Genomic DNA, 20,191 nt, shown 5'->3' with positions numbered 1-20,191 from the left:
GTGGCATACATTTGCGTGCTTACTCGAGGCGGTGCTGTTGCTGGTAAGTTTATAGCCCAAATAGTATTTTTGGAGCTTTAATCGAGCATCAAAGTCTCCATATGACGAAGATAGGTGTTTGATTGGAAAGGGTAGATTTCCCCTAATTTGAATTTTAGTGAATTTTCGATGAAATAAATAAATGTTTATTCTCTAAAATGTTTTTTTTTGTCGAAACATATTTTTTTGAAAATAATAATTGCAGTTTAACTATACGGAAGCTTAAAACATTGTCTATAACATTTTCTTTTCATTAAAAAAAAGTAAATCTTTCCCAGTTCCTGAGGGGAACACCCGTGAAGAGTATCGGGGCCGGCATATACAAAGCGGATTCAGTGGCAGTTTTTCACTCAACTAATGTTAACATGTTTAGGTTAATGTTAACATTCCATAGATCGCCTCCCTAAGGTGTCGTGATAAGGTCCAGTTTGTGACGATACACTACCTTCCCTTTACTAAGCAATCGAATCCAGAAAGGAAAAGATCACCAGTTGTGTTGGTCCGAGCCGGGATTTGAACCCCGATCTACCGCTTACGAGGCGGAAGCGTTACCACTAGGCTACGTGGCTCGGTCATTTTTTTTCATTGAAATGTTGAAATTCTGGCTCTCAACGAATTTTAATTAGCCACACTTATCTTATAAATTAAATTACGCCTTTAGATGAACTGTTCAACATTTAATGTCACCATTTTCGAAATATAAAAACAAAACACAAGTACACTTATCTAATTTTTTTGTCAAATACCTGAAACAATAAAATCAACAATACCGATAGAATACCGTTATTTTGTGGTTTCTACTATTTTGAATTGATTTTTTTAAATAACAAAAAAATAAATGTTTTGAACGTAACGTGATAACGTAATTAAACTTTTTTAATAACATTTTTTTGTAAATTTGGCTCGCAAGCTAATTTGAGCTTCAAAGTTGGCCCGGCCTCCAAAAACTTTGAGCACCCCTGCTGTAAACAATAATATCAGCAATCTAAGCTTCATTTTAGGACCCAATTATCACAGTAGCATTAAATGTTGTTTATTCTTGCCATAAAAGTTTTCTTTTCAAATTAAAAGTAAAAAACTTTTATCGGTGCAACGATTTCGTTCCTTAAATGCATGGTAGTATCCAAAACTTTTCAACTCAAGCAAAAACAAATCGAAAAATTCAAAAGAGAGATGGGAGCCGGTAACATGGAGTTAAACTTTCCCAACTGTCATGGCAAACTTTAACTCCATGTTGCACTTTTAATTTCTCGATTTATTTAAACAAAGTTGGAAAAATTTCTGCGTGCTGTCCGAGACAAAAATAAGACGTAGTCTACGTCAAAAACATCGCACAAATAATTCTACCCCTGCATGTGACAGCAACGCGCTCCGTGTTCCACTTTCCACCACGTTCCTTATCACCCCAGCAGCAGCCAGCAGAAGCAGAAATTTTCTCCCGTCAAAAAAGCCAATCGCACGCAAAATTTCTGATCTCCAACGCCCCGAAATTTGGCCCACTTCTAATGCTCTTTGGCGGTTCCACCCGAGCTCGGAACGCGCGCCCCGACCACCGGCCGTAACCGCAGGTGGAATCTACCCCGGAAACGCGTCGGAAGTGTGCGAAAAAAGGTTTTCCCCGGCGGGGTGTCGACCGACAGGCGAAAGCGAGAAAGATGGCGTCGCCTTGGTGGCCGTCCAAGTTGGCCGCGACAAACCACCAGGAAGCGCCAAAGGAGGCGGCGGAGGTTCGGTACTCGGAGGAAAATTAGTGGGAAAATCGCAGCAACCCGGAGGTTTTTTCTTTTTGCGAGTGCAGTGATTTGTGGTGAAGTGAAGAAAAAAACTTGAAAAGGGTGAAAAAAGCGGACGAAAAAATTGCGCAAAGTTGATCGAATTTGACAAGAGTTTTGTTTTTGTTGACAAATCGTGTGAAGAAATTGCCGGTGACGCCCTTTGTGGCCTTCGCAGTTCTAAACAGAAAATAGCCAGGTGTGATGTCCAGTTCGGTGTTTAAGGTTTACGAGGAGGACCGGGACCGGAATCTGCTGCTGCCGCAGGAGATCGGTGGCAGTGGTCTCGATGACTCATCGACGACGGAGGATGGAAACGGTCCGGTGGAGGCGACCTCGTCTTCGGGTTCTTCCTCGGGAGGAGTTGTTGACGAACGGCTTAAAATCGACTCGAATCTGGTGATTGTCGTCGGCAAGGACGGTTCCGTGCATGTGGACCAGAAAACGCTGCACAGTCTGCTAGGTGAGTCAATCGACGGCTTCAACATAAATAGCATGGGAAGCAAACCACAGCATAAGAAGCAGAGAAGCATAATTTGCGCGCCTTTATGCACGACTCTGGCATTTTTATGCTCTGTTGCCGCTTTTTTGTTTTGATCGAATGATAGTGCTGTGAAGAGAGAAGAAAAATATTGGAGTTTTTTGGGTTTTTGTGGTGATCGTGGCGTGGTGCTCGTGATCAATGAAAATCATTGATTCAGTCGTCTGATTGTGTATTAGTTTGTTGGTTTCTGTTTTGCATCTTTTTAATGAGAAAATTTTTCGATTTTTTTTAGTATTGTTCTTAAATGCTCTAATTTAGCAAATTTTGCTCCCTGCATTTATTTTTTATATTTTTTTCTATCAAGTTTAAAGTTCTTTGAAAAAATAGCATTTTTGAAAAGAAGTGAAATTTAAAAAATGTTTGGAATTTTTTCATACTTTGGACATAATATTCGAACTCTGCGAACCATCTTTAATTTGAAATTACCAAATCAAGAAGCATTTCTGTGGTAATTTTTCAGTTCAACAACCGTGGTTCATGGATGGCCGAAGATTTGATTATCCGAAATGAAAATTTTCCGAGGACTTCGGTTACATGAGTCTAGACTCTAGACTGTAGCTCGAAAACGTATTTTTATCTCTAGCAAAGCAAAATTTCATAAAAATGTTTAATGTTCAAATTTTAATTGAGACATTGGATAGATTCAAAGTCTCAATATTACATCCGTATTATTTTTGATGTTTTATACTTTTCTTTAAAAAAAATTAAATAAGCATAATATTTAACATGTTGTATTTTTTTATATCGCATTTTTTATCAAAATAATAATTTTTGAGGTTTCCTTACTTTAAAAGTGTCTGAAACATCTTTTATTGAAGTTTTTTTTTAAAAATAGTTAATCATTAAACTTTCAACAGCAAAAAAAAATAAATAAAAAAACCCGTTTTGGAAATTTAATGACACAGACCAACATGTAACGCAAACAAACGAAATTGATCAAGCAGACAACGATGGATTCGGGACCGTGCTAACGAAGCACAATCGCAGATCCCGGAAGCGTTTACAGGCGGTGACGAACCGTCACTTTTTACACGGGACTCACACTTAAGGAGCTATTACACTACGGCAAACAAACAAGAGCAATTCCAGCTAAAAACAGGAATTTTTTTGGTACTTTTTTCTCGACCCTCTCCGATTTCAATGAAACTTTGTAGACATGTTATCCTACGCTTACTGCCGTTCTACGAATAATTGTCCCATGTTCAAAAAAGTGCAACTGAGAAAAACGCGATTGAAATTTTTCGACCGTTTTTTGTGTTTCTACGCATAATTGTCCCGTGGGTCCCTATTCACCCCAAAAGTCCCTAATCATCCCAGTTAGCAGTTTATGACTCTTATTTGTAATCCTCTTGCTAAACAATAGGTAAACATGACACAATACTGAGTAAAACTGATGATTTCGTGAAAGAAAATACTTGGTGGGACAATTATGCGTAGAAGTACAACGATGGGACAAACAGACTTGGTGTTGTTTTCAATGAGTTTCCGAACAAAGTACTAGATTTTATGCGTTTTTCGAAAAGTAAACGTCAAACTAAACCTAAAAATGACAAAAAGTCAGATTCGACCAAAAATGACATGGGACAATTATGCTTAGCACGGCAGCTTATCTAAGCCATTTTTGTGTATATGGAGCCAGTTTCACTCGATAATGACATTTGAGAAGTGCGTAAGTGAGATTTTTAGATTTTTAAGTTTAAAAGTCAAATTTGAAAATGATGCCACGATTTTAATTCGTTCATTTTTTTTTTGTGAAAATGGCCTAAGATGTTACAAAAAAACTTACAAAAAATGCAGAATGTAGCAAGTCACTTTAAAAAATACAAAAATCATTTACTGAAACCATTTTTTTTTTAAAGTGCTCTAAACGTCAAAATTTCCAAAAACCGAATACGGGAATAGATTCTCCAGACAATTTTATATAAAAGTATCTATATTGACCACTGTCCTAAGTCCAAGCCTTGTGAAGTTACAGCGGCTTTAAAAATAAAAATATTGAAAAAAATGGTTTTTTCATAGTTTTTGACAATTTTTATATGACAGACTTGATTTTTCAATCTCGTAAAGATTTTTACCGGAAAGCTTGTCCAATTTCCCATAAAATTGTATTTGACCACATTTCAATTGGATGTATGGGCTTACAAATATATGCTAATTACATTGCTCATAACTGAAAACAGAATATTTTTTTCTGTGTAGTTCAGTGGATGGTAGCAACCTGGATAGTAAATAAGCTTAAATCATCAAAAAAACGAGTTATTTTAAAATGAGGTCAAAGACAATCTTATGGGAAATTGGGCGAGCTTTCCGTTAAAAATATTTACGACACTGAAAAATTAAGTCTGGCATATAGAAATTGTCAAAAACCATCAAAAAACCATTTTTTTCAACATTTATGTTTTTAAAACCGCTGTAACTTCACAACTATTGAACTAAGGACAGTGGTCAATATGGAGACTTTTATGTTAAATTGTCTGGAGAATCGATTCGGTTTTTGAAAATTTTGACGTTTAGACCACTTAAAAAAACAGTTTCAGTAAATGATTTTTGAATTTTTTTTTAGGTGGGTTGCTCCATCCTGCATTTTTCGTGAGTCGTTTTGTAACATCTTAGGCAAATGTCAGCTTGCATAAATTTTGCCTTGTTTGCGAGTTTGGCAAACTGTCAAACACGAAAAAGTTCGAGTTTGTGTGCGGTAGCGTAATTGCTCCTTTACTATCATACCAAACTTTTTGTAGTGTGTGTGAGCTCCGTGTAAAGAGGGTGTCAAACTAAATGTCAAACTAAATGAAAATGGCCTAAGATGTTACAAAAAAACTTACAAAAAATGCAGAATGTAGCAAGTCACTTTAAAAAATACAAAAATCATTTACTGAAACCATTTTTTTTTAAAGTGCTCTAAACGTCAAAATTTCCAAAAACCGAATACGGGAATAGATTCTCCAGACAATTTTATATAAAAGTATCTATATTGACCACTGTCCTAAGTCCAAGCCTTGTGAAGTTACAGCGGCTTTAAAAATAAAAATATTGAAAAAAATGGTTTTTTCATAGTTTTTGACAATTTTATATGACAGACTTGATTTTTCAATCTCGTAAAGATTTTTACCGGAAAGCTTGTCCAATTTCCCATAAAATTGTATTTGACCACATTTCAATTGGATGTATGGGCTTACAAATATATGCTAATTACATTGCTCATAACTGAAAACAGAATATTTTTTTCTGTGTAGTTCAGTGGATGGTAGCAACCTGGATAGTAAATAAGCTTAAATCATCAAAAAAACGAGTTATTTTAAAATGAGGTCAAAGACAATCTTATGGGAAATTGGGCGAGCTTTCCGTTAAAAATATTTACGACACTGAAAAATTAAGTCTGGCATATAGAAATTGTCAAAAACCATCAAAAAACCATTTTTTTCAACATTTATGTTTTTAAAACCGCTGTAACTTCACAACTATTGAACTAAGGACAGTGGTCAATATGGAGACTTTTATGTTAAATTGTCTGGAGAATCGATTCGGTTTTTGAAAATTTTGACGTTTAGACCACTTAAAAAAACAGTTTCAGTAAATGATTTTTGAATTTTTTTTTAGGTGGGTTGCTCCATCCTGCATTTTTCGTGAGTCGTTTTGTAACATCTTAGGCAAATGTCAGCTTGCATAAATTTTGCCTTGTTTGCGAGTTTGGCAAACTGTCAAACACGAAAAAGTTCGAGTTTGTGTGCGGTAGCGTAATTGCTCCTTTACTATCATACCAAACTTTTTGTAGTGTGTGTGAGCTCCGTGTAAAGAGGGTGTCAAACTAAAAAATGACTCCGTTCGCCATCGAGGATTCAGTGTAAAGCACACAAAATTTCAACCGATAAAATAATACAATAAAAAAAGTCAAAGTAGATATGTCACAAAAATAACCGTTATGGCGTAGGACTACGTTTGGTTTTAATGCGGAACAGGGATGTCCGTGTTTGGGAAGCGCTCATTTTGCCTGCAAATTCCCTGCAATTTGAAAACATTCTAAAACATTGAAATATTTCAATAGTAAATAATTTCAGGGTGGCCACTCAAGTCGGGAAATCGGGAAAGTCGGGAAAAAGTCGGGAATTCGCCAAAATCCGCCAAAAATCGGGAAAAAGTCGGGAATTTATGATTGTTTGTCAAAAAGTCGGGAAAAGTCGGGAATTCCAAGCATACTTGTTTGAAAATTAATTTTAACTCTTGAATGATTTTGTTATATTTTGTACAATTTTCAAATTAAATTCACTCAATTCTGCTTTTGTAAATTACTTTAAATTGAAGGATCTTTTCACAATTTCAATATATTTGAGTATTGAATAGCTGTTCTTAATAAATATTGGATGCAGTTGACACCAATTTTCATAGTTTTTTAAATGAATCTAATGATCTCTATTCATTTTTGTTTATCAACAAGAGGTAAACTGCCCATGTTCGCATAAATGTCCCATATGCAAAAACAGCAAGCTGAGAAAAACGCATTTGAAGTTTGTCCCATACATAAGGTTACGTGTTAAGTTTTCACGAAAAACCTGGATTTTCTCCTGATTTCTAGAATAAAGTACTGGATGTTATAGGCTCTTTTGAAAGAGCACAAGATTTTGAACCAAACTGCATCAATAACTCGAAATCGATGAAAATGCATATGGGACATTTATGCGATCAGGGGCAGTAAAGTTAATGAAAAACTAATATAAAAGTAGAGCCTGGTGCCCAGCTTAGAGTTATTCTATTTAATTTTGTCACATAGATTGTATATTTGAAAACTGATTCCAACTTGAGTTTGGCAATGGTTTTTTTTTTTTTGTAAATATTTTTAATTGTTTAACTAAATTCATTAAGTAATTTCAAATATATTTTTTTCCAAATGTTGCCCTTGAACTTTTTTTTTGTGAGTACAAGTATAAGCGTTGAAACATGATAAAATATTTAAATTGCAAAAAAAAACAATAAATTTTGAGTTATGGTGAAATTGTTCAAACATTTTTTCTCTTCAAACATTTTGCTTAAAATAAGTGGGGGAAATAGGAATAAAATTTTAAATTAAGTTATCTTTAACTTTTTGCCATTGCCTAATTGTTTGTGTTTCTAATCTGAGTCATAATAATGAATTTCCATTTTTGAAGTATTTTTTTTATTTGTTGTTCAGTTTCTGTGTTTACAAAAATTGCCGATAGTTGGATGTTTTTAAATTAATTTAATACATTTCGGTGGTTGATTTTGACTTTTCTTATAGAGAGTTTTTGGTTGAAATCATTATTTAGATAAGAGATGCCTATTATTTGAGCTTTCTGGAAAAGTCTGGAAAAAAGTCGGGAAAAAGTCGGGAATTTGAAAATGGGATTTGTGTGGTCACCCTGAAAATTTTAAATATATTTTGGCATTGCTGAACTGAAAAGAGATATCTTCATTTGAAAAAAAAAACCAATGTCTTATTTTCAAGGGAAAATTATATGGAACGTGACGAAATTCGAAAATTTTCCAACTATATTTTTTCCTTGTAACTTTGCCCGCTAGACCGAGTCACGTAGCCTAGTGGTAGCACTTCCGCCTCGTAAGCGGTAGATCGGGGTTCAAATACCGGCTCGGACCAACACAACTTTTCCCTTCTGGATTCGATTGCTAAGTAAAGGAAGGGTAGTGCATCGTCACAAGCTGAACCTTACCAACGACACCTTAGGAAGGCAACTTATGGAATGTTAACATCACCCTAAAACATTGGTTAAGAAATATCCGTTGAATCTGCTTTGTAAATGCCGGCCCCGATACTCTTCAAATGTGGGTCCCTCAGGAACTGGGAAAGATTTACTTTACTTTAACTTTGCCCGCTGAATCTGAATCGGCCCTGAGAATCGGCTAAGTGTCAACAATATTAATTGAAATGTTTGATTTTTAGAGCTCTAAAAGTGTATTTTTCCTCTAAAATTTTGCCCTAAAAATTAACGTTTGAATATAGTACTTTTTCGGTAACTGGGCTGAGAACGTAGCCCCGTCACCGAATCCCGTGGCTAACTGGGCTGACCGGAAAATTACGAGGAGACAACCAATGCATAATATTTTCCTGTTAAAATATAAATATAAAAGTTACTCAAATTTATTTACAATGCTACTCTTCATATTTATTTAATTTTGACGTGAAATTGAATTAGAGTTTGAAACTTTTTTTTTATTTATTGAACGTGATTTTTGCATCCATTAACCCCACGTCATTTCGGTTTGTTTTGGTTTTTTGACGTTTGTCTGCTTTTTAATTGGTCTACGGCCGAGTTATCGAGCGCCCAGTTAAAAAGCAGCTCAGTTAAGCAACGCCCGGTTACCGAACAAGTACTGTAACTGAGATTTTGAATGCTTCACTCAGAAAAAAGTACTGGCAAAATCCATAAGAACGTCTTATGACCTTTCGACATCAGGATTTTATTCGGATGTCATAAGATTTTCTTATGGCTGGGAGGGGAAATTTGACAAAGCCGTCAATTAAGATTTCCATTGAGTTATCTTATGACATTCATAGATGGAATTGTATACAGAATATATGGCAATGCTCATGGAGATTATATTAATAAACATTGTTTTTTATACCAATTTTTTCTTATTTTTAATTGAATGAAAACAAAAATTTATTTAAATTTTAAACGTATATATTTTTAAATTATCGTAATATACTAAAAACTTCATTTCCTTCCGCTGCTCCGTCGTCCCGTTGGTTTACGCAGCCTCCGGTTTAATCGTCTTTTGCTGGTGATTCGGCATGTTCTGCCGGATGGCCACCACCTTCGGCATCATGACCGCGTCAATCAAACTTAAACCTTCGACCGCTGCTCGGAACTGTCCTCACCGAGGCTATTCTCCGGATCCTTCTGGAGGATGCTGGGGAGGGCCGCCGGCGGAACCAACGGCCATTGATATTACCTGAAATAACAAATCAAAAAATTCAACTTCGAACCAAAACCCACGAAACACCCGCCACAGAACTTACCTTTGTCTTGGAGGTCGCAGTAAAACTCATAGCGGCGGCGGCAGCTTTGTGAAGTATTTACCGGAACGAACTACGGGGCGATTTGGAGTAGCGAGCGTTTAAAATTGTCTGCTTGATCCGTCCTTTCGCCATCTTGAAATGTCAAAAAATTTCACACTACACTGAGCAAAACTTACACAGCTCAACGAAGTGTTCTACACATGATCTGGCCCTGCTGTACATAGCACTCAAAAATCAATCGCAAAACACTTGAATTTTGGGCACCTTAAGATGTTGTCAATTCAATAGCACAACACTTGAATTTGATGTGTTGTTTCACATGAAAAACTACATTATATCTATTGGTTTTAAATGATTTTTCCTTCTATAATCAATGCTTGTTTGTAAGTAATAGAAATGGATTTCGGTTTGTTGAAAAAGAGAAGAAGTTGCGTCATGAAATTAATTTGACAGCTTTTATTTTCTATCAACTTTGTTAGTTTGTCAAAAATGGAATATTTTTTTGTTGTTGAATTATCTTTTCTTTCGGTTGTCCCTGCTTTCAGGATCGTCCTCCTGGTCAGGTTCGGGTTGTTTGCCACCACCGCTTTCTGCGGAGATGGATGCCCCCGGGGAATCTTCTTGTTGATTCGGAACCGCGGTTGGTTCCATCGAATCAAACTGTGCCTTGACCATCCGAATGACGCATTGCTTGGCCCCTGGGTGGAATGCATTCGAATCCTGCTTCTCACCGATTCTTGTCCTCACCGACAACGATTCTCCAGCGCCCGGCTGGTGTTTTGCTTAATTTCATCAAACGGTACGGCATCTGCAACACAATCGCATCCTTCCTGTAAATCACACAAAATAAATCCAAAATTCAAAACAAAACCCCAAAAAAAATGTTTCTCCCCACTCACCAAGTGGGTGAATCTCCGGAAAGCACCTCTATCGCCAAAGTTGGCCTCTTTCCGGGTCCGGGAGACCGAGCCCTTCCGCTGGCCACACGGATCCTGAGCCCGAGGACGCAGCCTTGTGGAAATTTACTGGTCAGGAACATGGCGGCAGCGAACTCACGCGGTCATTCGGGACTGCGAAAAACGAACACACCGGACCGACAAAACACAAATGAAGAAACGAAGCAAAGTCTGATGAAGCTGTCACGAAACTGCATTTCAAATCAAAACAAGATCAATTTCAAGTGTTTTCCTCATCACTTCGAATAGTTCAGCCCAGTGGGGCAAATTCAAGAGCGAAACACTTAAAATGTTTGAGCCACCCGAATGAAAATAAGTTGTCAAAAAAAACCAAAAAGTCAATCGCTAAAACACATGCATTTGATAATGGATTGGATTGAAATTCAAACACAAACAAATTAGATCTAAGATGTGGCTTTATTGAATCATTCAAGTGTTTGGGCACTTGGAAAAAAAGTGTGGCGTATTTTCAGTGTAGCATCATACGCGAAAACCATTGAAAAATCACAGATGAATTCCATAAGAATTTCTTATGAAGTCCATAGTCTATCAACAGTGGACTAAATACATAAGTAAAGTTTAGTCATAACCATATGAATTTATAGTGACGGTCATAAGATTGTCTATGAAAATCGCGAGAGCCTAGTGGATACTCAAATCAGGCAGCACATAAGATGTAGTCTTATGAAAATCTTACATTCTTTTTCCTCAGTGTTGCTCTGATGCTTTTTTTCCCTAAATTTTGATGTCTTCGACAAAGTTGCTTGGATTGGCAATGTCCAACATCTTTCTAGAAGACAAAAAAAAAAACCCCCAGAAATATTCCTGAAAAAAAGGATTTCCAAAATCACCCTAATCGTGAATTACCTTTATTTTCAACCAAACCAAAAGTTGCCCCTTTTCATTTACAACAACTCTTCTGAAGACACCAAAGCTCAAATACCTCAAATTTTTTCAGAAAATCTATTTTACGATCTGGACAAGTCCGTCTAGAGCCTGTTATCGGTGATCCTTTAGGGACACTTCCAGAATTTATAAGAAACTCTATCATCCGACATATCAAACGTTATGAAATCCAAAAAATATGGCAGTAAAGGGTTACTAAATTCCACTCTCCTCTCTTCCCCTTTCCCCCCTCAGCCAACGAAACCACCGACACCTCGGTCAGCGTGGTCCGCATCGCTTCCCCCACGCCCAGCATCGAGGACGAAATCGAACAGGAACGGCGCCAAAAGCATGAGGACGAACAGCTCCAACAGGAGCTGGAAGCGGCCGGACTCGTCCCGGACGACGCCATCGATGGCACCGGCTCGGAAGACTCCCCGGAGTCGTCCAACGCTGGAACTTTGGCCGGTCCCAGTGGCGTCTCGACGAGGCGGAGCAGGGTCCCTGCGACGACGACGACGGCCAGGAAGGAGGATGTGTTGCTGGACGGGGCCGACCCACCGCACGTCAGCTTGATGGTCGAGGGTTTCTACCCGCCGGAGGAGGCGCGCAAGTTTGCCACGGAAGTGCTGACGCTGGCCGGGCTGAGGAAACCGTTGACGGTGGAGACGGAGCCGGTGGATTACGAGTTCAAGCGGTACGTGGTGGCGAACGACCACTGCTACACGCCGTTGACGTCGCCGAGCCAGAAGTTGCCGCCGCGGTCGTTTGAGGAGCAGGTGGCGGAGGAGGTTGTGAAGGCGCCGGTGGCGCCACAGCAGCAGCAGGTCGTTGAGGAAGGGCCTAGCGGAAGGCGGAGGGTTGTGGCGGCTGTTAGTAGGATGCCTCCGACGAAGGTGGTGGGTCGTCCGCGGAAGAAGTCGGTGGAGGAGAGCAGCAGCAATGACGCCGAAGATCTGCAGAGTATTCTAGAGGGATCGGACTCGGACTCGGATTACACGGAGGAGAGTTCGTACCCGGAGGAGGATGATAATCTGAGCGATTTGGACTTTGACATTAGTGGCAAGTCGCAGTCGAAGAAGCGGAAATCGGGCTCTTCGAAGAACAAGTCTGGGTCAAAGAAGAAGGACGAAACGGCAGAGGCTGCTAAGAAGAAGTCGGTGGTGGTAGCGATTAAGTCGCCAACGAAGAAATCCGAAGCTAAGCTGGTTACGCCGGTTTCGATGGTGACGAAGTCTGCGATTCCGAAGACGTACGGCCCGAAGAAACCGTTGGAGGTGGTCACTCCTCCGATTCAACCGGTTGTGGTGGCTCCACCTCCTCCGGTTCCGCAGGTCAAGAAGATCAAACAGGTTCCGAAGCCGGCACCGCACGTTGAGGCCCTCTTCTCGGACATGACTTCGCTGTTTTCGACGCCGGACATTATCAAGAAGGTTGGCCAGAGCAAGGTCGTAACACCGACGACTCCGACCCCGAGCAGCAGCCGTGGAGGCTTTGTCCAGCTGATCAAGGGCAGCAGTCAGAAGTTGCCGGCGCAGATTTCGATCCAGACTCACGCGAGCGCTTCCGAGGAGAGCCTGATCGACGTGCTGGCGCAAGATCCAGAACCGACGACGCCGGCGACCTCCACGACACCGACCCCACTCACGGAAGATATTGTGAAAATGTTGGAGAACAATTTGCCTCCCGGTGTCGTCGCCCAGGAACCGGTTCTTCCCATCACGGACAACAGTATTTTGGCGGCACTCAGCTCGAACGACGACGGTGGCCTTCCGGAGGATCTGCTGCAGCACGTGGCCGAACTAGCGGAGAACAAGGAACTGCAGGAGATTTTGGACAAGCAGGTTCTCGGCGTGATTGGGACGGACGTCCCCGCAATGCCTCTAGCGTCAACTTCCGCCGCCATCCCCATCGCTCCCCAGCAGATGATGCAACCGGTGATTGTCGCCGCACCTCCTCAACCGGTCCTCCAAAGACCACAACCCCAACAACCTCCCGCCCCAACACCTGCCGAAAGTCTGCCGACGATGACCGTCAAGGAGCAGCTGATGCCGCGCAAAGAAGCGATCCAAATCCGTCGCAGCGATGGCCGCATTATCACCTTGCCCCCGATCGAAGCCCCCGCCACGAGGTCCAAACGACGCGCCCAAACCGGAACGTCCGGCACTCCGGTGGCATCGTCTCCAGCAACCGCCCCAATCGCCGCCTCACCTTCCACGCCAATCGCCGTTCCTTCCGTCGCGTCGATCAACACTCCACAAAGCGCCAAGACCTCCGCCGGCAAGTCGACCGCCTCAAAGGTGGTCGCATCCGCCGTCGGAATTACGTCGTACGACGACGGCAGCGGCAGCTTGATGATTGACGAGACGCCGCGTGGCAAAGCGGGAGCCAGTCGAAGTGCCGCGTCCAGTCGGAGAACGTCGGAATCGTCGAACAACTCGGGCCGCGGCAAGCGACAGAGTACGGCGGCTGTGGCCGTGGCTGTCGCCGCGGAAGCCGAGGAAGAAGTCGAGTCGGACGAGAGCTGGAACTCGGAGGACGATCCGGATAGGTGAGTTTGGTTGAATCCTCTCTGTGTGCATAGATCTTAAACTTTTTAACTTTATTTCTCGCAAACAGGCTGTGGTGCATCTGCCGGCAGCCGCACAACAACCGGTTCATGATCTGCTGTGACGTGTGCGAGGACTGGTTCCACGGCAAGTGCGTCAACATCACCAAGGCGATGGGCCAGCAGATGGAGGCCGACGGCATCGAGTGGACCTGCCCGAACTGTCTGAGGAAGAAGCAGGAGAAGCAGGTTTGTACTTTCTACTTTTGGGCGTTTGCCTGGCTTATCTTATCGGGCGGAGCTTATCGATTCGGCAGTATCTTCTAAATTAGCTTAGCAACTTTTTTCCTAGGAAGTTTGATTAGTTTAGGTTTATTTACTTTTTCCTAGAAATTTGGAACAGGGTGACTGCACAGTTAAACTTTGCTTTCAAAATTGTGAATTTGCGATAATCTAATACATTGGGGTTCAGTCATTCAAATTTCACACGATTTCGAGATGAATTTAAGAATACGAAATTTTTTCTTAAGGAATTTAAATAATTTATAATGCTGGTACAAATTTTACAAGTTTTCATCCCTCGGTTCTGGTCAAGATCGATAGAAAAAAATAAATTTTCAAGTCAAAATATTGTTTAATTTTGAGGCAAAAAATATCACAATATAATGTATAGTTATGTAACTTCCATTAAAAAAAACAATGAATTTATGGAATTTTATTTTTTCTTTAGTTTTATGTCTGTGTTTTTTTTTTATTTTGATAAAAATGCAGTATTAAACCTTATACAATTTATTTTAAATAGTTTACAATCAAGTTTTTCAAATGAAAAATAAAATTTTCAGCAATAATTACTTTTTGAAGGGAAATCCGATTTGAAATTGTCTGATTTGAGAACTTGAGAATTCCAGATTTTTAAAATAATTAGGGGAAATCTACCCATTTTAATCCTAATAAGCGGTCGTGTTTGAATGATGCTGGATAATCTAGAGTCTCCCTTGAATTTTACTAAAACCAAGTACACCAACGAGTAGAGCAAGTTTTTGTGAACATTTCTGTTTATTTTCACTTTCACTAAAAGTTATTCTATTTCTTTACCAAGCATTTAACAAAATAAAATTCCCAAGGGTATTCTAATCGAGGCGAATGCATTGGGCCACGCCCATTTTTCTAATATCGGCTTAGTTCTTTTTTCTTCCAACACTCTGTCGAGTTGCCATTTGCGCTGACAGTTCAAACGAACACTCACGAAAAGTGGCATTTATAGGGAAAGTTTCCTGGCATCGCTGGCTGTGCTGCTGGTGGTGTTGACGGCCAGCCTTTGTTCTTTTTTGCCTTCGTCTCTCGCTCGGTTTTCTTCAGCCTTCGGTTGGAATGCAAAGTGAAAATTGAAACGTCAAACGACTTGACGCGTTTGTTTTTGATGGCGCTTGCTAATTTATTACATTTTTCGGGATTATTCTTCAAGTGAGTGCCTTACTAATGATCAAAAGAACATGTTGCCGGTAGTTGGAAGCAATTTCATATCTTAAGCGCCGTGAAAAAGTAAGCGAAAGTGAAAAGGTAATTTTGGCGATATTCATTAAGCGTTTGAGGATTCTCGTGTGTCACTGTGTGTGCCAACAAAATGATGAGAAGTGGTCTCGCAAAATACAAATTATGATCAAAAGTGCATTAAATGTGATCTTTTTGGCCAGTAAGTGGCATACATTTGCGTGCTTACTCGAGGCGGTGCTGTTTCTGGTAAGTTTATAGCCCAAATAGTATTTTTGGAGCTTTAATCGAGCATCAAACTCTCCATATGACGAAGATAGGTGTTTGATTGGAAAGGGTAGATTTCCCCTATGAAAATCAAAAGTTGAAATAATGGAAATAGGGGAAATCTACCCTTTCCAATCAAACACCTATCTTCGTCATATGGAGAGTTTGATGCTCGATTAAAGCTCCAAAAATACTATTTGGGCTATAAACTTACCAGAAACAGCACCGCCTCGAGTAAGCACGCAAATGTATGCCACTTACTGGCCAAAAAGATCACATTTAATGCACTTTTGATCATAATTTGTATTTTGCGAGACCACTTCTCATCATTTTGTTGGCACACACAGTGACACACGAGAATCCCTCAAACGCTTAATGAATATCGCCAAATTACCTTTTCACTTTCGCTTACTTTCACGGCGCTTAAGATATGAAATTGCTTCCAACTACCGGCAACATGTTCTTTGATCATTAGTAAGGCACTCACTTGAAGAATAATCCCGAAAATGTAATAAATTAGCAAGCGCCATCAAAACAAACGCGTCAAGTCGTTTGACGTTTCAATTTTCACTTTGCATTCCAACCGAAGGCTGAAGAACCGAGCGAGAGACGAAGGCAAAAAGAACAAAGGCTGGCCGTCAACACCACCAGCAGCACAGCCAGCGATGCCAGGAAACTTTCCTATAAATGCCACTTTCGTGTGTTCGTTTGAACTGTCAGCGCAAATGGCAACACTCGACAGAGTGTTGGAAGAAAAAGAACTAAGCCGATATTAGAAAATGGGCGTGCATTCGCCTCGATTAGAATACCCTTGGGAATTTTATTTTGTTAAATGCTTGGTAAAGAAATAGAATAACTTTTAGTGAAAGTGAAAATAAACAGAAATGTTCACAAAAACTTGCTCTACTCGTTGGTGTACTTGGTTTTAGTAAAATTCAAGGGAGACTCTAGATATCCAGCATCATTCAAACACGACCGCTTATTAGGATTAAAATGGGTAGATTTCCCCTATATCTAGAAATTCAGATTTTTTTTATTTTTGAGTTCTGCTATTGAAAATTATACAATTTTTCGATTTAAAGAATTTTAACATTTTAAATCATTTTTGTTTAAATTAAAATGCTAAAATTCTTAAATCGTAAAATTCAATAATTTTAAATTGCAGAACTCAAAAATAAAAAAATCTAAATTTCTAGAAATATGAAAATCCAAAGTTCAAATAACTGAAATAATTATTTTGAAAATCTGAAATTATTAAATTCTCATATTAAGCAATTGCAAATTGTAGAATGCCCTCAAAAAATAATTATTGCTGAAAATTTTATATTTTATTTGAAAAACATGATTGTAAACCATTTTAAAATTCATTGTATAAGGATTTTTAAGATTTTATGATTTGAAAGTTTTTAAATTTATTTGTTTTCCAATTTTTGAATTTGAGTGAGAATTTAAGAATTAAGGAATCAGACATTTAATAATTTAAGAATTTAGGAATTTCAGAATAATATAATTAGAAACAATCCCCAATTTCAGAACTTTAGCTTTTCCGAATCTGTTAATTTAAGAATTTTTCCAATTTTTTGAATTTTAGAATTCTACAATTTAAAATTTGACAATTACACGAGTTTAAGTTATATATTTTTTTCAATTTAGAATTCGAGATTTGTAATTTTTTTTTTCTGGTTCTTATGATATTATAATTTAAAAAAATTGAATTTCAGACTTTAGGAACTAAGCTATTTAAGAATATAGGAATTTTACAATTTCTTTTTTTGAAGAATTAAAAAATTTGCAGAATTAATTTAATTTTAAGAATTATAGAATTTTAGAGATTTAGTTTTTTTTCAGTTTCTGTTTTTTTATTCGAAAATTATTTCAGCTTTCGAATTTCTGATTTTTTAAATTTTTTACTATTTAAAATTTTACAAATTGTTCAATTTATAATTCTATAATTTCTACAATTTTAAATTTTACAATTTTAAGTTTTTAAGAATTGAAGAAAAATGCGGAAATTTGTATGACCCAATTTCACCCCCAGACACAATGTCACGAAATTAAGAAATCTATAAAATGAAGAATTTAGAATTTAATATTTAGAGGATTTCAGATTTTTTTGAATTTAAGAATCCATAAATTTTAGAGTGTCAAATTTAACTTTTATCGAATTTTAAAATTTAGAAATATTGCAATATTTAAACCTTATATTTATAGAATCATATATTTTATTTTCAATTTTTATATTTTTGTGTTTTTTTTAAATGCTACAATTTATAACTTTCCAATTTTACAATTTTAGCTTTTAAATTTTTCATTTCTGCATTTTAAAATTTTCCAATCCTACAGGTAAATTTCTAGAGTTTTTTTTTATTAGGTCCTATAAACATATGAAAGACAATAGTTTATCTGGATTTGCTACGATTTAACAATACTACAATAAAAAGTTTAACGATTTTACAATTTCACAATAAAAAAAATATCATTCAAAATTTATCAATTTTATAAATTTAAGATTTTTTTCAATCTAAAATTTTACATGTTTTTTTTCTGAATTTGGAATCAATTTTTTTAAATTTAATTCAAAATTTTAGAATTATTTTCATTTTTAAATTTCATATTTGTAAAAATTTTAAATTTATTAAATTTTATAATATTTCGGGATTGCCTCAAAAGGCCGAAACTCAAAAGGCAGAATCTCGGAAGGCCGAAATTCAAAAGGCTGAATTTTGTCTTTTGCTCAGAAGGCAAAACGTCTCAAAAGGCCGAATGTCTCGAAAGGCAGAATGATTATGGAATTCAGAATTTTGTTCATATTGCGCAATTCTCACTAACTTGGACTTCGCACTAAATTATTGCTATCGATCGCACTATTGCGACTTGTCAAACTGGCTTGGGAAATTTTAATTTTCTCAAAAGATGATCAAAGCGAGCCGATGTTGCTCACCTGTCAATCGCAATTTTAAAGTGCGAATGTCCAGTTTGGTGGAAACTGCGACTGCAAATGTAAATAAACAACTGCTGGTTGCCTAGTTTTTCGAATTTTTGTTGTCAAAAGTGCGAGAGAAAAGTGCGGGCCAAATCCAAGTTACAGTGCAAGGATCAATATTTTCACGATTTTCATTGATTATGATGTTCGAAAATACAGTAAGCTAAAGAACTGTGTTCTTTTTGAGCGAAATAAGTACATAATGAATACTGAATTTGTTTATCTTTACCGATCATATTGTCACCATGCTACAAAAGAGTAGAGTAGAATGAATTAAAGCATTTCAAAAGTGTTTCAATCTTGTTGTTAATTGAATTATGGTGACGATAACCGAAATTTGATCATTCGTCACCAAGTACTTAAATGAATTCATACTATAACAATTAATTTTATGCGCCAAATAAAAAGAAACATTAAAAAATTTGTTTGCAGCAATGCTAGAAAGCTATGCCTTCTTTATTTAGAAACCCATTTTTGTTACATAACAAAGTTTGGAATGCGTTTCCGTTTTTTCGGGCGCGGTTTGCCTTATGAGATTCGGCCTTTTGAGCATTCGGCCTTTTGGGATTCGGCCTTTTGAGACTCGGCCTTTTGAGATTCGGCCTTTCGTAGGAGACCCAGAATTTCTGATATTTTTAATTTGCAATTATAATTTTCTACATGCTCAATTTCAAATTTTACGATTTTAGAATTTTAAGATTTTTAGAATGTTAGAATTATAGCATGTTAGAATTCTGTAATGTAGAAAGTCTAGATCTCAATTTTTATTTTTTGAACTTTAGAATTGGAAAATTTTAAAATTTCAAAACTTTACAAACTATTAGATTTTAAATTTCAAAATCAGTAGAATTTTAGAATTCTACAATTTTAGAACTTAACTACATATTTTAGAATTTCATAATTTTTGAATTTCAGATTTTTTTTTCAGTTTTTGAATTTCCTAAGAATTTCTAAGAACTTTAAAATTTTGAAATTTATGTTTTTTTAACACAGAAATTTCAAATTTTTATTTTTAAATTAGGGGCGGGGGCAGAACGGTCCGCCTAAGTAAAATGCGCCAAAAACCATAGAAAAACATGAAAACTTATGAATTCAGTGTAGTAGGCTTATGCTTTGGGATGTTCCCTTCAATGTTATATACTTGGTTGAAGAAATTTTTTAGCTTAAAACTGTTTTTGAGCCACTTTAAAAAAAAAGTTTTTTCGACTTTTTTTCCAGGGTGCGGGGCAGAATGGGCCACCCTGTGGGGCAGAATGGGCCACCTTAGAAAACAAGCCATTTTGTCTAATACAACGTTGAAGGGAGATAAGAAATGACTTAAGGTACCTTTCTAACATAGTTTCCATGAAGTTAGACCACTTTAATAAAAATAGTCACTTACCAAAACAAAGATTTTTGAAAATAGTGTTAATATGTTGAAAAAGGACACTATTTTTACAAATAATCATCAAAACAACTAAAAAATCAACTAATGTTGCATTAAACGTGATTTGTGAAGCTACCAGGAGTGAAATAATCCATTTAATCCAAATTTCATAACTTTTGATTGTTATTATAAGGCAGGATAAGGGTGGTCCATTCTGCCCCGAAGTGGATTTTAATTTAACACTTCCACCACCAAATCTCTAAATGATTTTAAGGTTCCGTTGTTGTTTGTATACCTTGGTAGTAACATCTAGTAACGTTATAAGCATTGAGCAAACTTTTTCAAACAA

General features: G+C 37.6%; 1 protein-coding gene across 1 annotated transcript in view; it reads left to right on the top strand.

Annotated features, from left to right (window-relative positions):
- The first annotated feature begins 1,437 nt into the window (after positions 1-1,437).
- Positions 1,438-20,191, top strand: part of LOC6047502 (death-inducer obliterator 1) — a 29,139-nt gene continuing 10,385 nt past the window's right edge. The window contains exons 1-3 of the mRNA XM_038264725.1: positions 1,438-2,274; positions 11,443-13,738; positions 13,807-13,984. Of these exons, the coding sequence (XP_038120653.1) occupies positions 2,016-2,274; positions 11,443-13,738; positions 13,807-13,984 (2,733 nt within the window). The 5' untranslated portion in view covers positions 1,438-2,015. The remainder of the gene's footprint in view (positions 2,275-11,442; positions 13,739-13,806; positions 13,985-20,191) is intronic.

This window comes from Culex quinquefasciatus, chromosome 3 (genome assembly GCF_015732765.1).
Source record: "Culex quinquefasciatus strain JHB chromosome 3, VPISU_Cqui_1.0_pri_paternal, whole genome shotgun sequence".
NCBI lineage: Eukaryota > Metazoa > Arthropoda > Insecta > Diptera > Culicidae > Culex > Culex quinquefasciatus.
Note: the sequence above shows the minus strand (reverse complement) of the source record. Positions and strands in the feature narration are given on the sequence as shown.